A 20,937-nucleotide genomic window follows, 5' to 3' on the forward strand; every position below is an offset into this window, starting at 1 on the left:
GAGAGAGAGAGAGAGAGAGAGAGAGAAAGTGGGAGAGAGAGAGAGAGAGAGAGAGAGAGAGAGAGAGAGAGAGAGAGAGAGAGAGAGAGAGAGAGAAGAGAGAGAGAGAGAAGAGAGAGAGAGAGAGAGAGAGAGAGAGAGAGAGAGAGAGAAAGTGGGAGAGAGAGAGAGAGAGAGAGAGAGAGAGAGAGAGAGAGAGAGAGAGAGAGAAGAGAGAGAGAGAGAGAAAGAGAAAGAGAAAGAGAAAGAGAAAGAGGAAAGAGAAGAAAGAGAAGAGAGAGAGAGAGAGAGAGAGAGAGAGAGAGAGAGAAAGTGGGAGAGATGGAGAGGCAGCGAGCCTGAATCACCTCATTAATACTCACATAGGCACTTGTACACCCACTCAGGGCTGCTGTGAGCCGGTGGTGCTCAAACAGGAGCAAAGGCACACAAACAATTTCTGCCAAGCTCTGTCAAGTTTGCCTCTTTTCTCTAGACTCCACCATCTTTGCTAAAATTCCGTCACAGTGCTGTGCTCCTGTTCCCTCTACCTCCCGCCTGTTATGAGCCAAGACGCTTCGAAAATTCTGTCAAGCTGCAGTGCCATCATTTGCCATCCCACATCTGTAAGCTCAAAAACCTACTCAAAAATGTTAGATTTGCAGCTGTTTGGAATACTTGATTCTGATTTGTCAATCACATAACAACTGATATATATTACCATTGTCCATGCCAACATACCGGTGCTATTTTTATCTCTCTCATATCATCCCATGGCCTTCTTATATCAACACAAGTTAGAATAGCTAATTGGCAATATCTTGTGATTCAAAACAGTAAACACTGATTTCAGTATACATAAAAAGCTGAGCAGTTAAAGCAAGTAACAAAAACATAGTTGGATTTGGAAAATGGAGGAAGACATGTAATACTGTAGCTAAGGCTCCATTTATTTAATAATAATAAAAAGTAATATTGTTTTTTTTTATTATTATATATGTTCTGGAATATTATTACAATTTAAAATATATATTCTAATATATAATAAAATCTATTCTAATTCAATCCTTTGATGGCAAAGCTAAAATTTCAGCAGTTACTACTCCAGTCTTCAGTGTCACATGACCCTTCAGAAATAATTCTCCCGTAATATGCTGAGTTGGTGCTCAAGAAATATTTTGTAGTATTTAGACAGACAGATAGACCGATAGATAGATACTATGGTAATAAGGAAGTCAATGGCTATCGTCAACTGTCTGGTGACCAACATTCTTCAAAATATCATCTTTTGTGTTCAACTCATATAGGGTTGGAACAACATGAGAGTGGGTAAATTACGTCAACATTTTCATTTTTGGGTGAACTATCCCTTTAATAAAGATATCAAGAGTGGGAAGCTGCTGGCTGCTGTTATGCAAATCATGGGGGTTGGGGAAAATCATGGGACAGTGTGTTTATGAGCACGTACCGTTTCCCATGCCACTGACCACCGCCCCGTCACTGACTCCAGATGTGTTGGCATTGCTGGATGGTGCATTGTGAGGGGCCAAACTAGGCAAAAACAAACAGCTGGAGAGAGAAGATGAGAAAAAAAACATTTCAATTTATCAGGAATCCCAGCAGCTCAGACATTTCACACATTTCACTCTCGTCTCTCAGTAAGTCATAACATGTGGGAATATTACACATTCTGCATAAAGAGGAGATGTGGATGTTTATTTGTGGGTGTCATGCCTTATGTAACAATAACAGAGTGTGCTCATCATAACAGCACTAAATTACATCGGTTACAAACATCCACTAATAAAACTGATTCAAACACCACGGAAGACTCCTTCTTCATTAAACATTCTGCCATTTATTAAATTAAACAGAAAACCACCAAGTGTCACTCAAAACAGCTGAATGTGTCTCTTTGGAGGCTAATTAACCCTGACAAAGGAAGCCTCGCAAGTCATTTTAATATTGAAAAAATGGTGGCATAAAAAAAAAGAAGAAACATCCCATTTCACACTAACAATACAAACATCCACCCAAAAACAGTGAAACATGAACACCTCCCACCAGACATGGAAGTGAGGAAGGGTTTAATTTAGTTCATATGACAAAACTTGCCTTTGGGAACATTGAGAAAAATGATTTAGTAATAAAAAAGTAAAAATAAAGAAAATATGTGTGTGTGCTATATAAATATATATATATATATATATATATATACACACACACACATTTTATTCAAAATATTATTATAATTATTGAAACTGATTATACAAGATTAAATAATAATGTATTTAAAGATACAAATAAAAACAATAGAAGTCCATGTATGTGTGTAAACAGGGGGGGGGGGGGGTTAATGTCCTCCTCCTCCTCATAACCAAAGAAGCTCTTATCCCAGCTGTGGCAGCACCATTAGGCTGGTCTGCACGGCCCAATACAGAACGTGTTTACATGAATTTTTCATGAAGGCAGATGGGGACCGTGTGTGCGCGCGAGAGTTATCTCAGCATCCGCAAGATGAAATGTGGGCCAGTACAAGTGATTTTTACATCTTCAATTATTCTAAACTGCATGTCCTATTCAGATGTAGGAGGAAGTATTTAAAGACACAGGAGGATCCAGACTAAGACACATAAAAGACACATCGTTTGATTTGTCTGTGCATTTAATGCAGGTTTAATGGGAATGTGTGGTATTTTTAGTCGGTAGAACTGCTGCACAATTGTTCAAGCAATAGAAAAGCCATTGCGAGACTAACAAAATTCAATCTGTGCACAACTAATATTACTTGAAGCATGTGGGTCTCTCTATTATGTCTGCTGGGTGCAAAAACAGAACCGTTGACCCATTTCATACACATAAATCTCCCATTTAAGCAGCTAATAATTTGGAAAGAAGACAAATGATGATCACTGCGCTTTCATAATTAATGAAAAAAATGAAATATTAAAGATCTGTTATTTTCAGTTTTAGCACGTACCCTGATGGGATTATGTTAAACAGAAACAGATGGAGGCTCAGTGTGGATTCTTTGTTGCGCTTTGAACTGTGATGCGTTCAGAGATGTAAGCGTATTTCAAGCCTCTGTTTTTCTGTGAGCTTTAAACTAGGTCAAGCTTTTAAAAGCACAACACCAGATAAATGTTTGACTGACGCATTTATCTGATAAACACATTCTGAACTAATAAATCTCTGACGCCTAAATGGGTGTCTGGCTGCAAACAGTGACTGTGCAAACAATCTTTATCTTCAAAAGATAGGCTAGGCAAGACTAGCGCTGACGGCCTTACCCGAATCCCTCCAATGACGTGTCGAACTCCACGAAGGCGGGCGTGACGGAGGATCCATGGAGACGGATGTCATGGGGCGTCGTCATGGAGACCAGGCACTTGACTCGGGTGAGGGGCACAGTGCTGCCCTCAGCTGATCGCACCAGACTTCGACTGATCCGGTACTGGCTATTGTCCTCATTAATTGTGAACACGCTATCCGGCCCAAAACCCTCCATGGACAGGGTCATGCTGTCTGGAGGTGCAAAAGGTCAAATTGTACACAGTCAGGCTGGTCCCGAAAACTCTCCTGCTCGCTTAGTATTACACTATTACCTAATTAGAACGAGTTAATGTGTCAATTGTGATGTAACATAGATGACAGTTATTTCTGACTTTATACTTCACCTCAACCACATTATTAGGTACAGGAATATGCCTTTATATATTTTTTAAAGAAACATTAGGAGGCACAAATCCTATGTTTCTTGTTAGATATATTTGATAAACTATACTATATAAGGCAAAGCATCACATTAAATGTCTGTAGTGAAAATTTAATTTTCTTTTTTATTAATAAATGTAACAAATTGTCTATTTCATTTTTATATTTTTTTATTACATAAATATAATAAAATATAATATTTGTCACTCTAGAAGCAGAGAAACATCCAGTTAAGAAAATCTTTCATTCTGTTTAAATTAGAGTTCTCTTAAATAACCTCATTCTGACATGATCTGTTGTGGATATAACCAACAAAAACATCTGCTTTCACTGGACCCTGGACACACAGCAGTATTCCTCAGAGACGTTTTACTAAGCAAGCAGGAAACCTTTAAATTAGCAAGTTCAAAAAGGACTCGCTGGACATGGAGAGCTTGGAGAAAAGTAATTTCACTGGTAATTAGGGTAGCTGGGAACTCATCTCCGGCAAAACCCTGTTCAATTGAACGGCTCTCGGCTGGCAGTCGAGGAGAGTGAGAGGAGAATGTTTTGTTTGATTCTGATGGTGATTGATGGCATTTCACCAAAGACCACAATCAGTGAAGCCTGAAGTAATGTCCCTCCTTTCACTGGCCCACAGAGAAACCACAGAGACAAGACCACGTAACACTGACACAAACTGTTTACGGGATGGTACAAAAGCACACTGACAGTTCTAGCAGTCTTTATGCATTCTTTTTTTTTTCTCCTTACTTCGCATTTCAGCTTCATAGCTGAGGGAGCTCGGCTTGTGGACACGGTACTGCTTCAGGAGCTTTTTGTCCCAGGCACCGCAATTCAGAGGATTCCCTAGTCGTAAAAATTCCCTGGAAAATATATACAAACATTTTAGAGCGACAGCAATAACCCACACAATGAACAGTTGCCTGATCTTCCAGCATAATCACAACACATTAAGAAATAGATCAAGCCAAAGACCGTAAATAATAAAAAATAAATGCAATTAAAAATATATTAAATAACAACAATACATATTAATCACTTAAGTAAATGTTGTTATTAATATCTTTATTATTATTATTATTATATCTATTTGCAGAAGGATTTTTTTCCAGAGCTGACTGTTGCATGACATTTAAACCAAGATACAAGGCATGGTTTGATTCCTCAAATGAGCTGGAGTGAACTCCTGTTTTGTTTTTTATTTTGTAGTGAAGCGAGTCTGCATCCTTCATTACGTTTGACCAGCCATGCGGAAAATTGAAATCGCTAATCCGTTTGACTTGGAGGAGACCCATGGAGAGCTTTGAATAATATTAAGATGTGTCAAATTTGATCATTTTCCTTTTATGCAAACGTGCAGCTGTGATAAGATTGAATTGAATCAGAACAGACTGAATCGTGAAGCCAGACTTTAACTGATTGGTACTTGTATAAACAAAAATCAGTTCAAAAGAGCTCACATTTGGGAGATTAATCAATAAAAGGCTGGGGGCAGAAACAAGCTCCATTAAGAACGGATTCATAAATATTCATCACTTAAATAAATATTGCTGAGGCCTTGAGATGTACTGGACAAAGAGCTGGCCCTCTAATCTGTACTTTATCAGTTGTGCAATGCACTGTATAAGCTGTATTGTATTGTACTAGCAGCAGGGAGGGCCTCAATGTCCTGTTATATTACGTTACGGTATGTTATGTTAATATACTTGTCATAGAAGATTTTTTTTAATGGATTTTTCTTAAAAATAATAAAATATTGCGGAAACTTAGACTCACCTGAGCACCATCGGCTGTAGGGCCTGGGAGGCCAGTCGCTCAAACATCCTTTGCAGCGGTGGGTGGAGCGGGTGATCTTCGTCTCCCAAAGCGCAGCTACAGCGCTGAAGCAAGCGTGAGTGCAGACCTGCCTCACACAGGATCTGCTGGTTCCTCTCCGAATGCACCAACAGCTGCAGGATGTTAGCAACAGCTAGCTGCAGGTCCAGAGCATGCTAAGGAGCAGAAGCAAGGCTGAAGTGAGCTATAGGACACTTAGTAGTACACTTAATTCAGATAAACACTGAAAATCTGACATTACAGTGGCACAAGCCAAACATAGAATCACTAGTCAAGTAGGTTCTGTGGACAATCCTCATCACAGGGACAACTAAAACATCAGTGTATCAGATTCTCATTGTGAACCCTGCCGTAGTATCCAATATGGTCTTAATATTTCATTTATTTGATATCCTATAAGAATTTTACGTAAACCAAATTTCTTATAGTCCTGATTTCAGAAGACAAACCCCTTTAAAAGGAATGCTCCAGGTTAAATACAAATTCATTCATGTCATCAGCACGCCACATTTTTTTATCGATTACCACAGAATATCATTAAAATTTGAGCTGATGTGTTGCCTCACATTCTTCCATTGTAAGCATGTAACTCTCTAGATACTCTCTCCAGGGAGCAGCTTAGATCCGTTTCTGTGGTAATCGTGGCAAACATAACAAAAATGCTGTCGATAGAGCTCAACTGGGAGCACGCATTTACACAAAATCCCCAAAACACGCTTTCATTCTGATAAAATCCCTCAACTTTGACAACTTAATGTAGGTGAAAAACAAAATTATGCTAAGTTAACAAATAATTACACTGAATAAGTGTGAACAAAGCCTTGGCTCCGTCTCAAAACCAAGGAAGCACTACTTGGTCATTTAAAGTTTATTTATTTTGGCTATTTATATGGCTGCATATTCAGACAGCCTTCATCCCACATTATCACTAAAAAGCTAATTGGTCAGTTTTTTTATATTTATACATCTTGTGCTCACCAAGGCTGCATTTATTTGACCGAAATCACAGTAAAAGCATCATGATCCTTCAGAAATCATTCTAATATTTAGATTTGATGCTCAAGACAGTTGAGCATCAACTCCTAAATATTTTGTGTGGAAACCAAGATACATTTTTGTCACTTATGATCAATATAATGCATCCTTACTGAATAAAAGTATTATTATTTTATCTTACTGACCGTAAACTTCTGAACTGAAGTGTATACAAAAAAATGTAAGGTAGCATCATAGATACAGCAAAGTATATGACCATATTTGATGCTGACAAGCTCAGCAACACATTCTTATCTCTCCTAGCTACATGCCAACATTAAGAGTTTGCGTTAGGCATTCCCATGTAGACACCAAACAATTTGTCAGCTCACTAGGTTTTGAGACAGAGCCTATGTCTACAAGAAACTCGTACCTCAGGCTGTGTGTCAGAAGAAACAGAGGGTAGGAGGTCGATCATTGCCAGCACTGCTCCAGGGTGGATGACTACAGGGTCTGAAGAATGCTGGAACTGATTCCCCAAGTGCACCTTCAGGTCTGTTATGGCTTTACTAGAAGCAGAGTTGGATGAGCTGTGGTAGCCATGTCTATTGGGAAAGAAAAAGATCACTTAATGTCTCTTCTTAGTCTCATTACTTAGTGTCAGTGTCTGAAAAGAGTAATTCACTTACACATTTTGGCTTGGCCAAATCATTTTCCAGATAAAAGCTAAACACTGAAAAAGCTTAGGCAGCTTTTTGAAAGGAGGATGTTTTGGTCATAGTTAAACTTAAATACAACACTGAAATTCCATTTAAAGAATATCAGCTTTGATATAATGTTACTTAAGAATCAAAACTCCCCACAGAGAGTTTGAAATTACTGAAAAAAAGCTGTCAGCACGACCAGAGGAGTGGAAATTGTTGCAACTGCAAAGCTTTATGGGTAAGCAAAGTAGCTCAACACAGCAGATTAGATGGTGCAGAGGAAGATGAAAGCATGGTCAAGGAGATGATCAAGGAGAGGAAAATTGCAGATGGCAATCACTCTGATCAGAGGGAGAAGATTAATAACAGTATCCTAAACCAATGTGATTCTCTACGTTTTCTACGACAAGCAATTTGTCTGTTCACACTGAAAACAAAAATGAAGCCTGGCACAGCACAATGACAGCCAATTATAACATATTTTATGTTTAATGGAAAACTATAAGGAGCAAGATTTCAAAACAATGATATTTCTGTGAGGCCAGGGCTACATGTGATCAGCTAAATTTCCTGTTGCTTGTTGGGGCTTGTTAGATAGGAAATTTTTCCAAGTCACTTTTCCAAGTCATTCTTTTTTATTGACAATTCCATGTGATATCTGTTCAGATGAATGCATGCTAAAATTCTACACTATCTTTTGTCTAAATAAATTGAAAATAACACCACTTATATTTAGGCATCACAAAATTATAATGTACAATATAAAAAAATTATATTCATTTTAAGCTCTGCTAAAGATTACATTGAACAGCGTTATTAAATTATTTGTTTTTAAAGATTAACTTTAACTGAGCATTAAATGCTGTTAAAGGTAATTGAAAACTATATCAACAGATTTACACTGCCATTCAAATGTTAAGTAACTAAGTAATATTGATTAACTACATGTGCTTACAATAGGGTTAGGTACTTGTAATTATGCATAATGTACCATTATTACAATAGTAAGTGTAGTAAAGTGTTACCAGCTTCAACACTGATAATAATTAATGTTACTTGAGCACCAAATCAGCCTATTAGAATGATTTCTGAAGGATCATGTGACACTGAAGCCTGGAGTAATGATGCTGAAAATACAGCTGTCATCACAGAAATAAATTACATTTTAAATTATATATTCAAATAGAAAAATAGTTAATTTGAACTGTAATCTTTCACAATATGACTGTTTAACTGTATTTTTGATCAAATAAATGCAGCCGTGGTGATCTGAAGAGACTAAGAAAACTATTTTTAATCTTATCCAAGACTTTTGAATGGTAGTGTATTTATATGCAATATGATAAATTTAAAATCTCTAATATCGGCAGATCACCGATAAGGTCCCAATATGGAGTACATCCCTACAGTAAACAATGACAGTAAACGCTGACTTTCATTTTGGGGCAATACAATTAAAGGACAGAAACAAAATAACCAAGGAAGGTGTAAGAGGAAAGTGAACAAAGGAAGGAAGAGAGAGGGAAACAGACTGGGAAAAATGGGTCCGGTCACTCGACAAGCACAGAACAGAAAAAGAGAGGGAGAAAGGAAGAGGTGGCAGAAAGCAGTACCTCTTCCTGGCGATTGCTGGCGTGCCCCAAGGAGAGGGCAGCGAGGTCTCGTGAGTCAAGCAGGGGGGCACCTGCTCGGCACGACTACAACGATTCAAACACACGGACACGCCGAGTCACGACCAAACAATCAAGATGAAGACAGACCAGACGTTCACACAGCCATACAAACACAAACAGCAGGTCCATACCACACACACCCCGCGTGTGCAGCCAGGCAATGCCAGAGGTTAAGAGAGACAAAGAATTGAGAAAAGAGCAAGAGAGGGAGGCAGTTAGTTCCTGTTGAATTACAGCTCAGGGCACAGCACACAGAACTCAGAAGAACTACAGATCATGCAAATCTAACAAAAAAACAAGCCCAAAGCACAGCTACACTCAGCATGGGAAGGTCATGAGTAACGACAAAGACACATTAATGCAGTATTTCTCAACTGGTGGGCCGCAATGTACAGTCAAAGAAACAACAACAAATGTAATTCTACATTTTTCTGATGCAAGACTTAATTTTGAAAGACGTTCGTGAAAGCTATTCACAGTTCTGTCAAGAGTGCCTGAGAAGAATGTTCTCCCGATTCAGTGTCTGCGGTCAGATGAGATGCTGTCAGGCTATATTGTCAGTGTCATTATTCTAACGTTATTTTCGTAACTTGATACGAAATAAAAAGTCTCTCGCCTCAGAAAAGCGAACTTTCCTGTCCTGTCAGCCGTTATACTGTGCTCGTTGTGCAAACTTTTCGACCGTAAATGCGGCGGCACACGCTGTGTATATCACTTAAAATAAAGCGCAATAAAGACTACGAGCATGCAACGTCCTAGTCCTATGCTCACTAAAGTCCTATTAAAATGTCTCAATAGTGAACTGCTCCCTTGAAAAGATAGATTTTCTTTTCTTTTTTCAGCCATGTTACTGATATATCACCAAAAAACATTGATTATTTCTATCCATTAAGAAAAGACAACTTCCATTTATACACACCTGTCAAATGAGTCGGTGGCCATCTTGTACAGGTAGATGAACAGCTTGCTGCAGTGCTTGAGTGTGGGACACACGTTTTCTGCAGGTATGATCTCATCCTCCAGTAACCGCTGGAATGGCTGGGCATTTGAAGGGAAGACAGTTGCTGGACCAACTTTCTTAGCATCAGAAAAACATCCCAAAAGCCGCACTGCATCGGCCAGCTTCTCGTACTGGATCTCAGTGCGAAAGAAGTGTGAGTTGGCAGGGTCATAACGCATGGCTGCTGTTAGAGTGCAGATTACGGTGTGTAGAAGTTCGAAGACTTTGTTCTGGTTGACCTTCTCCCAGCCACTGACAGGTGGAGAACAGAGAGAACGCTCCATGGCAACCAGCAGTGAGGTCACGTACACAAAGCCACCCACCTTGCGGAAGACGGTGCGTGTGCGGTGGTTCTCGCGCAGCACAGCCAGCAAAGCCTAATGAGAAACAAAGTTTGTCAAGTGAATTCAAATTTAAATCACACGAATGGAAGTTAATTATGCAACAGGGATGCTCCTCACTATACAACTATTTAAAAGTTTGGGTTCAGTAAGATTTTTTTCTTTTCCTTTTTTTTTTTTTTCAAAGAAATTATATTTTATTCAGCAAGGAAATCTTTTGTAATGGTGTTACTATTTTGAGCAAATGCTGTTCTTTTTTGACCCCCTAAAAACGGAAAATACTCATGGTTTTCACAAAGATATTAGGCAACAACTGTTTTCAACACTAAATTGAGCATCAAATCATTATAATAGAATGATTTTTGAAGGATCGTGTGACAGAAGACAGGAAGTCATAAATAATATATGAATATACTAAAATATATTAATACAGAAAACTGATTTAAAAAATATTTCACATTCTTACTATTTTTACTGTATTTTTGCAGCCTTGGTGAGCATAAGTGAATATAAAAAAATACAATAATTACACACCCCAAACTTTTTTTTCTTTTTTTTTAAGAAAGTGATTTAAGTGAATACCATGTGTTAGATTTATGAATGTAGGGAAAAAGTAAATATATGCAAACTAATATATCACATGCCCAATAAATATTATAGCAAATAGAATATCAATGCAGATTTTATTTACCAAACTGAAAAATTTGATCATAGGTCTCCCATTTGGCAAAACACGGCAGTTGTTCAATTAAATTTTGCAGCAGTAATTTCAATGCGCGGACATTTTTTCCCACATTTGCTCCATTGTCACCTGCACCTGTAACCAACTTGGGCTGCATGTGCACACTTATTTCTTCTCAGAGTTATGAATGTGCCTCACCCGCAGAATGTCAGTTTTGAGCTGTAGTTCTGTTGACGGTGCGGAGTGCATAAGGCCGAGCAGAGTGCCCATGTCATCATCCCCAGAAGACGACAGCACCAGCTGTTGAATGATCATCAGAGCGTGCTCACGACACTGACGATACTTCACAATGTTGTGCACGCACCGTGCTCCGCCAAACTCACGGAACAAACCTGAGAGATTGAGATTTTATTGTTAAACATTCATCGGAGTATCATATAAGCTTGGAGACAAGCAATTTTGTGTTCCAGATTCAACTTTATAGCTTGGTAAGATCTTTAATGTATTGTTTGTGTAAAGATTAGACAAATCAAGACTGGGCTGTAGTGAGATTTAGGAATGACTGATCACCTCACTGGCAGTACCACGTTTGGAATTAGTCAATTTAGTCATTTTCTGCAACAAAACCATTCTGATTGGTTACCATTGAATAAAGCATGAGAACATCTGTGAAAGAGAGCATTCTGAGACTATCAGCAGTCGTGATACAGAAGAGAAATGATTACAGAGCTGAAGTTAAGAGTGTTCCTTAACCAGAGACCTGACTCAGCACAGAGAGTGAGACTACTGCAGGGTCTGAGAGCAAGAAAATGAATTTTGACTCGTCCCTGAGTGCATAAAAAGGAAAAACTGGAGCTTAATAATGCAATTATAATAAAAGCCTAAGAGGTTCACTGGAAAGTAAAAAAAATGGCAATGTCAATCTCGTATGTCTGTTTTAGGCCCCATGAAAGCAAAAATATAATTTTTTGGCTTTGTGTCTATGTATATTAGCTTTGACACATCTATATGCTAGTGTACTGCTAAACGTTTATGAAATTTACCTAGCAGATCTTCCACATTTAAAAAAGTAGCCATTTTCTTCTAACAAAATGTTTTTAAAAAAATACTATTGACTCATCCTGCACCACAGTTTTTTGTCCAATCAAAAGCTCTGGAAAATGAAAATGACTCCGGTCCTAATACCACCAACAAATAAGTAGGAAGTAGCAAAAGATGGTTTACAGCTGAGATGCAGCTAAAGCCTAATGACTATTTTAAAGGAAAAAGGGACGATATCCTCAATTTTCAGCCGAAACTTATGGAAGCTTATTTTCTTAAAACTGTGATTGTCTTCAAAGATATACAAAGATAAAACAGTACAAAAATATATTTATGAGGACTTCCTTTCTAGAGAGATCAACTTTCAGTTACACATTACTACAATAATACCAAAAACCTCACATTAACAAAAACACAAGTAGTGGGGTTGTGTAGAACGCTGTAAAGGCCCCGATATACTTCAAGCGAAATAGAAGAACGAACTGATGTGACATCATTTCGAACAAAATCAGGCCAAAACAAACTTCATTTGGAGTTCGAAAAAGCTTGCCAAACTTTTTCAGAAAGATCGCTTCGGCTGGTAAACACCTTTGTTCTACCATTGGTCCGCTCCGATAATGTAACAGGTAGGTGTGTGCGCTGAGGCTCCGCCTTCTTTCACGAGGAAATCTTTTACAGTTCATTTCTCCTCACGAGTCAGTTGAGATCAGACGTGATGCGAGTGAAAACATGAACACACTGGAGAGCTGCTTTATAGTAGAAAATTAAGTTGTACTTCAGACAAAACGAGACACTGACTGTTTTTTATGTTAAATACGGTAAAGCTGCTTGATTTTATGCAATTTATGGTATAAGTGTTATATATATATATATATATATAATATATATATATATAAACGTGATGTGACTTTACTAGAGTGCTGAATTGCAGAGCTCGTACAAACATATCCAGATTGATATCTTATGCTTTATTTAAAAAAATGCTTGCCGTTTTCTCAATTTTCTCTAAGCACATATTTACATATTCATCTAACCATCACTCTCAGCAGTGTGGGCAGCGTCAGATGTTCAATAACAGTATATCGGTGCTCACGTATTTCGAACTTCGTTTTACCCCTAAACAAAGAATGAAAAATAATGTCTCTGAGAGTATATTGGGGCCTTAAATCATGGGCTTTGCAATTCTGCATAAATCTGCAGTTTTCTAGACAGATGCAGTGTGGCCCTGACTATGAACAAAAGTAGCTAAAGAGGAAGAGACATGACACCAAAACTACTGAGTCGGTCTAAATCAATGCCTACTGCTCACCATTTCCTCTTTCAAAACCCAGTTGGAGCCCAATTCCATTCCCCTCTGTCTATACCTTCCTATCTCAGAAAGGCCAAAAATGTAACTTTAAAAAAAAAGAAAAAAGGAGGAGTCAAAGTAAATCCTTCACAGAGTTCAAGGAAACAGCTGTGCAACACATTTACCTGCATTGGTGTTTGAGCCTTGCAAGAGTACTGTAAGTGTCTCCATGACAAGCCAGGCAAGCTGCTTTTGCTCTTCAGCCACATTGTTCTTGGCATCACCTGACCACAGTGAGCGGGAGCAGTAAACAAAGAATGGAATTAAAACCATTATCAGCACTGTTATTGTTAACTAAATACGAAAACTGAAACTTTTACAAAGTGTTAACTGAAATAAAATAAAATATAAATATTAGATGGAAAAACTTAAAACTTCAATGTTGACAACAGAAATGTTGTTCTGGCAACAAGCTGAAATAAAAGTACTAAAATGACTAAAGCTTAAATTAAATAAAAATATTTAAAAAAAATAAAATAAAATAAATGACAAAATTACTAAAACTTGAAAGAAACTAAAAATCTGAAAGATAAAATGAAAATATAAAAATGAAAACTAATTCAATATAATAACAAACACTATTGTAGTATAGTATAATATACTATACTATATACATATACTGTACATACATACTGTATATACACTGTATGTGTGTATTATTCGTAATGATTTAAATGTAGTTTACAAAAGTGTTACCCTGCTCGACATGGGCTTGCGTCGGGTCTTTCAACAGCGCTGCATATTTGTGGAGCAGGTTAACTAGCACTTCCAGCAGTCCAACTTCACGGAAGACATCACTGAAGACGGGATGGTGGCGCCCAAGCTTGAGAAGAGTGCGAGTGGCTGTGATGCTGCATCCATAAGAAGTGCTCGACTTTAACAGCACGCTAACGCTAAAAAGCTCTTTGCATGGTACGTAATTAAGCCCGAAGACAACAAACTCCAGCAGCTCAAAGTACTTGGACTGCACCTCCGGTAGCTTTGTTACCCGCTCTGCAAACTGTGACAGCGCATGCTGCGCCTCCAAGATGAAATAGTTGGCGTAGTCGGCAGCATAGATATTGGCGATGGCTTCAAGGATCATACGAGCTAATCGACCACTCTTTGCCTTCAAGAAGGCATTCTGAAGCACAGAAAAAGCATGGATGTTCCTGACCGTGTGGCCTGAAAAGAAAAACCAACGATTAAGTAAACGATTCATGGACAATGGGAAAAAAAACACACAAAAAACAATACATTATTCAAAATTACTCCTGTTTCGAACAACATGATTGTGAGTAAATAACAAAAGTTTGTATTATTAGTTTAACACCACATACAGTAATCCTAATGACAGTATGAAGCTGTAGAAACTCCCGTGACCTTTGGTGGACTCTTGCATAGCTAGTAACACACAACCTCACATATTTTCATTTCCTCTTCCTCTGTGCGCAGAATCCGCAGAAGTCTATATTCATGACAACTTTCAAATAATTATGTTGTAAACAAGATGTCAGTAACATATTGTAGCACATAACACTCATGTCAAGACCAGCTCATTCAAGTCCGAGACTGAGACCAGAAGGGGGTCGAGTTCAAGGCTAGACCAAATCCACAACAAGACCAAGACCATGAAAATAGAGTCTTGGACTCAGATTCAAAGCCCATATATTCATGGCCTTGACTTGGACTCAACCCTCTTCTGGTCTCGTAGTTGAGACCAGCTCATTCGTGTCGGAGTCAAGACCAACATTGCTGAATAGCCTCCAAAAGTGAATAGGAGGTCTGCAACAGATGTCCTTGCTGCATGTTACTGGGATATCTCTTTGCACTAAATTAATTACGGATATTTATTGCTTCACTGGCTCTTTCTGAAGTCATGCTCTTTAACTAAGCTTCAAGAAAAACATACTGTATGCAATATTAACTAAGAACACCCAACCATCATATGATTACAGAGCAACACAAGTCAGTCCTTCAACCCTGCAACCCTTAAAAAACTAATTCTTGTGCATTCAACCTTTATGAACTCTCACTGCAATCAATAATAATGCTGGCTGCATGAAAATGCCAAACTACAAAGTAGGGAAGAAACCATCTCTGTGATTGGCTTGTTGGAAAAGAGGAAGTCTTGATGTGACTGGGTGCATAAACAACATTATCTGGCGCTATTATTTTAATTACAGCATTTAATGCCTCTTGGCGAGGCATAAGACAAGCCAAACAAATAACCTAACCAGATTACACAGTAGGTGTCAGCCGTTTGCCTCCTTCTGACCAATTAATGCCATTTACAGCCAGTGAACACTAATGTTTTAATTCTCCCTCAGAAACCACAGGCCCTTCCTCTCCCTGCGTGACTAAAAGAGTAATCTAGCTAACGAAGGGAGGCAGAAGCAGACATAGATGAGGACGTTAATATGAAAATGCAGAGAGGAAGAATACTGCTAATCTCTCAATTGAATACCGCTAATCTTCTCACTTAAATCTGTTGGTTCTGACAGTCATTGATTACAGCTTGGTTAATTCATCCGGCCAGTTCTTAAAAAAGGTTTGACCGTCATGCCCATACATTTAAAAATATGATATAATCTAAATTAAATTAAATAAATAAAAAATGTACGTAATAAACTGTGCATTATAGATGAAATTGTCATTTGAAATTTCTTTGTTGGTTAGAATAAAAATCCTGAATTGGAAGCAAGAAAAAAAATCCCATCTGATGCAAAAATGTGAATGATTGCAAATATAGAAGCTCACTAAATCTCTAAAGTATTTTACTAATGTAGGCCACTTAAGCCTCAACATCGCACACTTGCCATCTGAATCCTGTAAAGACCTCAATTTCTCAATGTTTCCTGGCCGAAGTTCAACATACCCCGGAATTTCACATCACCAACTTTCACACCCAGCTGTGCCGAGACATAAATTAACAGTCAAGTGCATGTTATTTTACAGAGGACTAACCTTTCCCAGAAGGCTGTGGAACCACAAAACCTGGAAGCAGGAAGGGTGCTCCGGTAGTGAGACCAGCTGGCTTCAGCTCAGTGACACCGTACGTGGTCAGAGCGGTCACCAGGTTCACCAGGTCCTTTAGAGCATCTTTGGCTTCATCCTCTTTGGCCTGCTCCAACCTAAGATGTACAAGCAAGCATATCAGAGAATATCACTATTCAAACATATCAGAAATTAAAATGACTATACTGCCTCTTATTGCCTTTGAATAACTAATCTTTTTGGGTAAACTATATCCATCCATCTTCTTCCGCTTATCCGGTGCCGGGTCGCGGGGGCAGCAGTCTAAGCAGAGATGCCCAGACTTCCCTCTCCCCAGACACTTCCTCCAGCTCTTCCGGGGGGACACCGAGGCGTTCCCAGGCCAGCCGGGAGACATAGTCTCTCCAGCGTGTCCTAGGTCTTCCCCGGGGTCTCCTCCCGGTGGGACGTGCCCGGAACACCTTCCCAGGAAGGCGTTCAGGAGGCATCCGGAACAGATGCCCGAGCCACCTCAGCTGACCCCTCTCGATGTGGAGGAGCAGCGGCTCTACTCTGAGCTCCTCCCGAGTGACCGAGCTCCTCACCCTATCTCTAAGGGATCGCCCAGCCACTCTGCGGAGAAAGCTCATTTCGGCCGCCTGTATCCGGGATCTTGTCCTTTCGGTCATGACCCAAAGCTCATGACCATAGGTGAGAGTAGGAACGTAGATTGACCGGTAAATCGAGAGCTTCGCCTTGCGGCTCAGCTCTTTCTTCACCACGACAGACCGGTACATCGACCGCATTACTGCAGAAGCTGCACCGATCCGTCTGTCAATCTCCCGTTCCATCCTTCCCTCACTCGTGAACAAAACCCCAAGATACTTAAACTCCTCCACTTGAGGCAGGAACTCTCCACCAACCTGAAGAAGGCAAGCCACCTTTTTCCGACTGAGGACCATGGCCTCGGATTTGGAGGTGCTGATTCTCATCCCAGCCGCTTCACACTCGGCTGCAAACCGTCCCAGTGCATGCTGAAGTTCCTGGTCTGAAGGGGCCAACACGACAACATCATCCGCAAAGAGCAGAGACGAAATCGTGTTGTTCCCAAACCCGACACCCTCCGGCCCCTGGCTGCGCCTAGAAATTCTGTCCATAAAAATTATGAACAGAACCGGCGACAAAGGGCAGCCCTGCCGGAGTCCAACATGCACCAGGAAGAAGTCTGACTTACTGCCGGCAATGCGAACCAAGCTCCTGCTTCGGTCGTACAGGGACCGGACAGCCCTTAGCAAAGGACCCCGGACCCCATACTCCCGGAGCACCCTCCACAGGCCGCCACGAGGGACACAGTCGAATGCCTTCTCCAAATCCACAAAGCACATGTGGATTGGTTGGGCAAACTCCCATGAACCCTCCAGCACCCTGGAGAGGGTATAGAGCTGGTCCAGTGTTCCACGGCCCGGACGAAAACCGCACTGTTCCTCCTGTATCCGAGGTTCTACTATCGGCCGTATTCTCCTCTCCAGTACCCTGGCATAGACTTTCCCAGGGAGGCTGAGAAGTGTGATCCCCCTGTAGTTGGAGCACACCCTCCGGTCCCCCTTCTTAAAAAGAGGGACCACCACCCCGGTCTGCCATCCCAGAGGCACTGTCCCCGACCGCCACGCGATGCTGCGGTAAACTATACTGTTAAGCAAACCCTTTAAGTAAACCTACAAGAAAGATAACAACTCAAAAACACTAGTTTAAAAGTTTAGGATCAGTATTATTATAATTTTTTTATCAATCCTTTTCTTTATCAAGGAACCATTAAATTGATCAAAAGAGACATTGAAGACAATTATCAATTAACAATATATTTCCATTTCAAACAAATACTGGTCTTAGGAACTTTAAAGAGTCCTGAAAAAAAACTATTACCGTAGTCATTTTAAATTGTAAAAATGTTTTACAAGATTACAGTTTTTATTGTATTTATTGCATAAGAGACTTATTTCCAAATGAAAAATATAAGATCTGCACTCACTTGTGTCTTCTTTATGAATTATTGTTTTTTTTTTAATATATTTTTTATTATGCAACAAAAAAAGCACATATAGATCAATAAAACGATTCAGCAATCAGCCTTCTTCAGTGAATCTCTCATTATAAGAGACTTATTAAAAATCTTACCAACCCTAAAAAGTTTGAACTGTAGTGTACATGGAATATAGATATATTTGGTAAGGAGCCATGTAATAAGAGGGATAATGTACAGTCATCTGATCATTACTGCAAAATAACCATCTTCCTGTCTGGGTTTATTTTTAGACAATGACCGCACATTACCCTTCACATTTAAACCCTGAAGATTTAAATGAGCAATAAATAATTACCTGATCATAAGATCTATGAGGAAGGTGTAGCCCTGACACATGCGGAAGTCATCCAGCAGTATCTGAGAGACATCACTGGAGTCCTTCAAGAAACAGGAGAGCCCAGCAAACATCTCCACAATCTCCAGAGGAGAGAGGTCATCTGACTGCTGCATGTTCTGGATGCACGTCGACAAGCACTCTTTCTCTGCAAGAACAAATAGTGTCAAGTTGATTGTGAATTTCTAAGCACTTTTTTGCCATAAACCAATACATTTTGTCTAAAAACATTCACATACTTTAAAGGTGGCATTAGAAAGAAAGTTTTTTATATTAGACTCTTAAGGGCTGAAATTTGAATGCTTCTCAATTAATTGCAAAGCAATTTCATACAAGAGCGCATGCAACCACCAGACACTGACCTCTAAAAACACTAAACGCACAATAGTGACAGTTAAATGGTTATGTAAGGTTAAAATGTTACTAGGGTTCATAAGATGCCAGCAGTAAAACATTCTCAGTGTTATGCATCCATGCACAGCAAAGGCAGAGAACCACAGTGGAAGAAGTTGGTAGTTAAATCATCACCGTGGATGTACTTGACGACATTGACGCTGAGGCCGTGTCTGGAGATGGTGGTGAGCACCTCTCCCGCGCTCTTCCTCCAAGGTAGGTTGTGGGGGGGACACCAGGAGGTGATGGCACTGAAGAGCAGCTGTAGATCATCCTTCTGGGCCAGCTCCTCTGCCGGAGACACGAAACTGCACAGCTTCACTAAGATCTGAGCAGAGCAACCAGAAGAGAAAGTCACGGTTGGTGTCAAAGTGCATCTTTTATGGGTATTTTTGTGGAGAAAATGCTGTTCCTAAAGACAGACAGACCTGGACAAAGACTTTCTGTAGAAGAGCTCTGCGGTCGCCCAGAGGAACCTCGGTCTGGGTGGCGGCAGGAACCTCGGGCATGTGGGGCAGGTCAAAAAACAAATATAGGCATTTGACCAGCGTCGAGGGCACCGACATGGTGGTCATACAGTCCACAGTTTTCTGCAGAGAAGGGGATGGGAGGGATTCAAATTCAGATGATGAGCAATCATGTTTTTTTCTCCATTCAAGCACGGACTAATGCAAATAACTGGCAAACTGTTTAATATTTCACAATTCTGGTAACAGATCTAACTGACCCCAAACTTGTGAACGGATTTGTAAATGCTCAATTACAAAACTTTGTCTAAATCCACAATAAACTAGGTGAATTGATGAAGAGCTAGAGGACATAAGTCTTGTTTGTTTTTTGTTGTTTAGCATCTCACTACACAGTTTTGGGTCTCAGGTGAAACCCTGATAACCATATATGGTAGGCCAGTGACATCATCATCCTCACTCTGCTCTAAAGCGGCTCAGGTGGACGTGACTGAAAGCAAATGCTGCAGGTGGGTCAGAGCTTCACTTTCCCCTGCCATGTCACCTGACACTAATCACAGCAGGATCCTGTTACCAGTGCCAATGAAACACTGAAGCGAGAGGATCAAATCCCATCAGACGCTTTTAAGGCAAGTCAGGAAGTTATATAGGATTTAGCTCAATCTAGCCAATGATTCTCTCTCTCACACATGTATAGCCCAAACACATTTTTCATTGCAGATCCAGTGTGTGCACAGGCTACCACACAAAAACATGTCTCCTCACAATAGATCAGAAATGGATATTATTAAAAGAAACACTTCTCATTTTTGTCAATGTTGAAAGCAGTTGTGGTCAATATTTTGGTGGAAATAAATAATCGTACATATTTTTCAGGATGAATAAAAAAATAAAAAGAACAGCATTTATTTGAAACAGATATTTTTTTTATTGATTATCAATTTAATGTTGAATAAAAGTATTATTTTTTTTATTTTTTTTAATGTTTGGAACAATAGGGTAGTTATTATAGTTAACTTTATTGGTGTGAATGGGTCTTAAGACAAGGCCAAAGATCCCCAGCAGTGCCAAACTTTAATGGAGGTTCCATTACATCCACTGCTTTCATAAGAATGAGACAGGAAAACAGAAGAGACTCATTACTTCTGCATTTTCATTCCAGGAAACACTACGTGAACAAAAAATAAACCCAACCAAACCACTCTCTCCGTCAAAACAAGTAAAATTTTAGTAACATTTTTAATTTCTAAACTTTTTAGTAAAATTAATGGCCTTTTACATTCAAATAAGAGTTTTTGAAGAAAAATGAAGGCAGGTTACACTAATAATGCCTCCTAGCCAAACTATCCATATGTAAGATCCACAGTTGGACTCCATAAAGCCCCTGTTATGGTAGATGGTCAAGGCTT

The 20,937-nt window shown here is 39.5% G+C and overlaps 1 protein-coding gene across 5 annotated transcripts in view; it reads right to left on the bottom strand.

Annotated features, from left to right (window-relative positions):
• Nucleotides 1-20,937, bottom strand: part of wdfy3 (WD repeat and FYVE domain containing 3) — an 82,797-nt gene that overhangs the window by 36,729 nt on the left and 25,131 nt on the right. For all 5 annotated transcript variants that reach the window (XM_079608612.1, XM_079608609.1, XM_079608611.1 and 2 more), the window contains 13 exons: nucleotides 19,490-19,651; nucleotides 19,197-19,389; nucleotides 18,630-18,816; nucleotides 16,243-16,409; nucleotides 13,993-14,460; nucleotides 13,422-13,520; nucleotides 11,106-11,299; nucleotides 9,804-10,261; nucleotides 6,941-7,112; nucleotides 5,473-5,687; nucleotides 4,447-4,559; nucleotides 3,270-3,504; nucleotides 1,448-1,548 (listed from right to left, as the gene is read on the bottom strand). In XM_079608612.1, coding sequence (XP_079464738.1) covers nucleotides 1,448-1,548; nucleotides 3,270-3,504; nucleotides 4,447-4,559; nucleotides 5,473-5,687; nucleotides 6,941-7,112; nucleotides 9,804-10,261; nucleotides 11,106-11,299; nucleotides 13,422-13,520; nucleotides 13,993-14,460; nucleotides 16,243-16,409; nucleotides 18,630-18,816; nucleotides 19,197-19,389; nucleotides 19,490-19,651 — 2,764 coding nt within the window. The remainder of the gene's footprint in view (nucleotides 1-1,447; nucleotides 1,549-3,269; nucleotides 3,505-4,446; nucleotides 4,560-5,472; nucleotides 5,688-6,940; nucleotides 7,113-9,803; nucleotides 10,262-11,105; nucleotides 11,300-13,421; nucleotides 13,521-13,992; nucleotides 14,461-16,242; nucleotides 16,410-18,629; nucleotides 18,817-19,196; nucleotides 19,390-19,489; nucleotides 19,652-20,937) is intronic.

This window comes from Phoxinus phoxinus (assembly GCF_949152265.1).
Source record: "Phoxinus phoxinus genome assembly, chromosome: 3".
Lineage (NCBI taxonomy): Eukaryota > Metazoa > Chordata > Actinopteri > Cypriniformes > Leuciscidae > Phoxinus > Phoxinus phoxinus.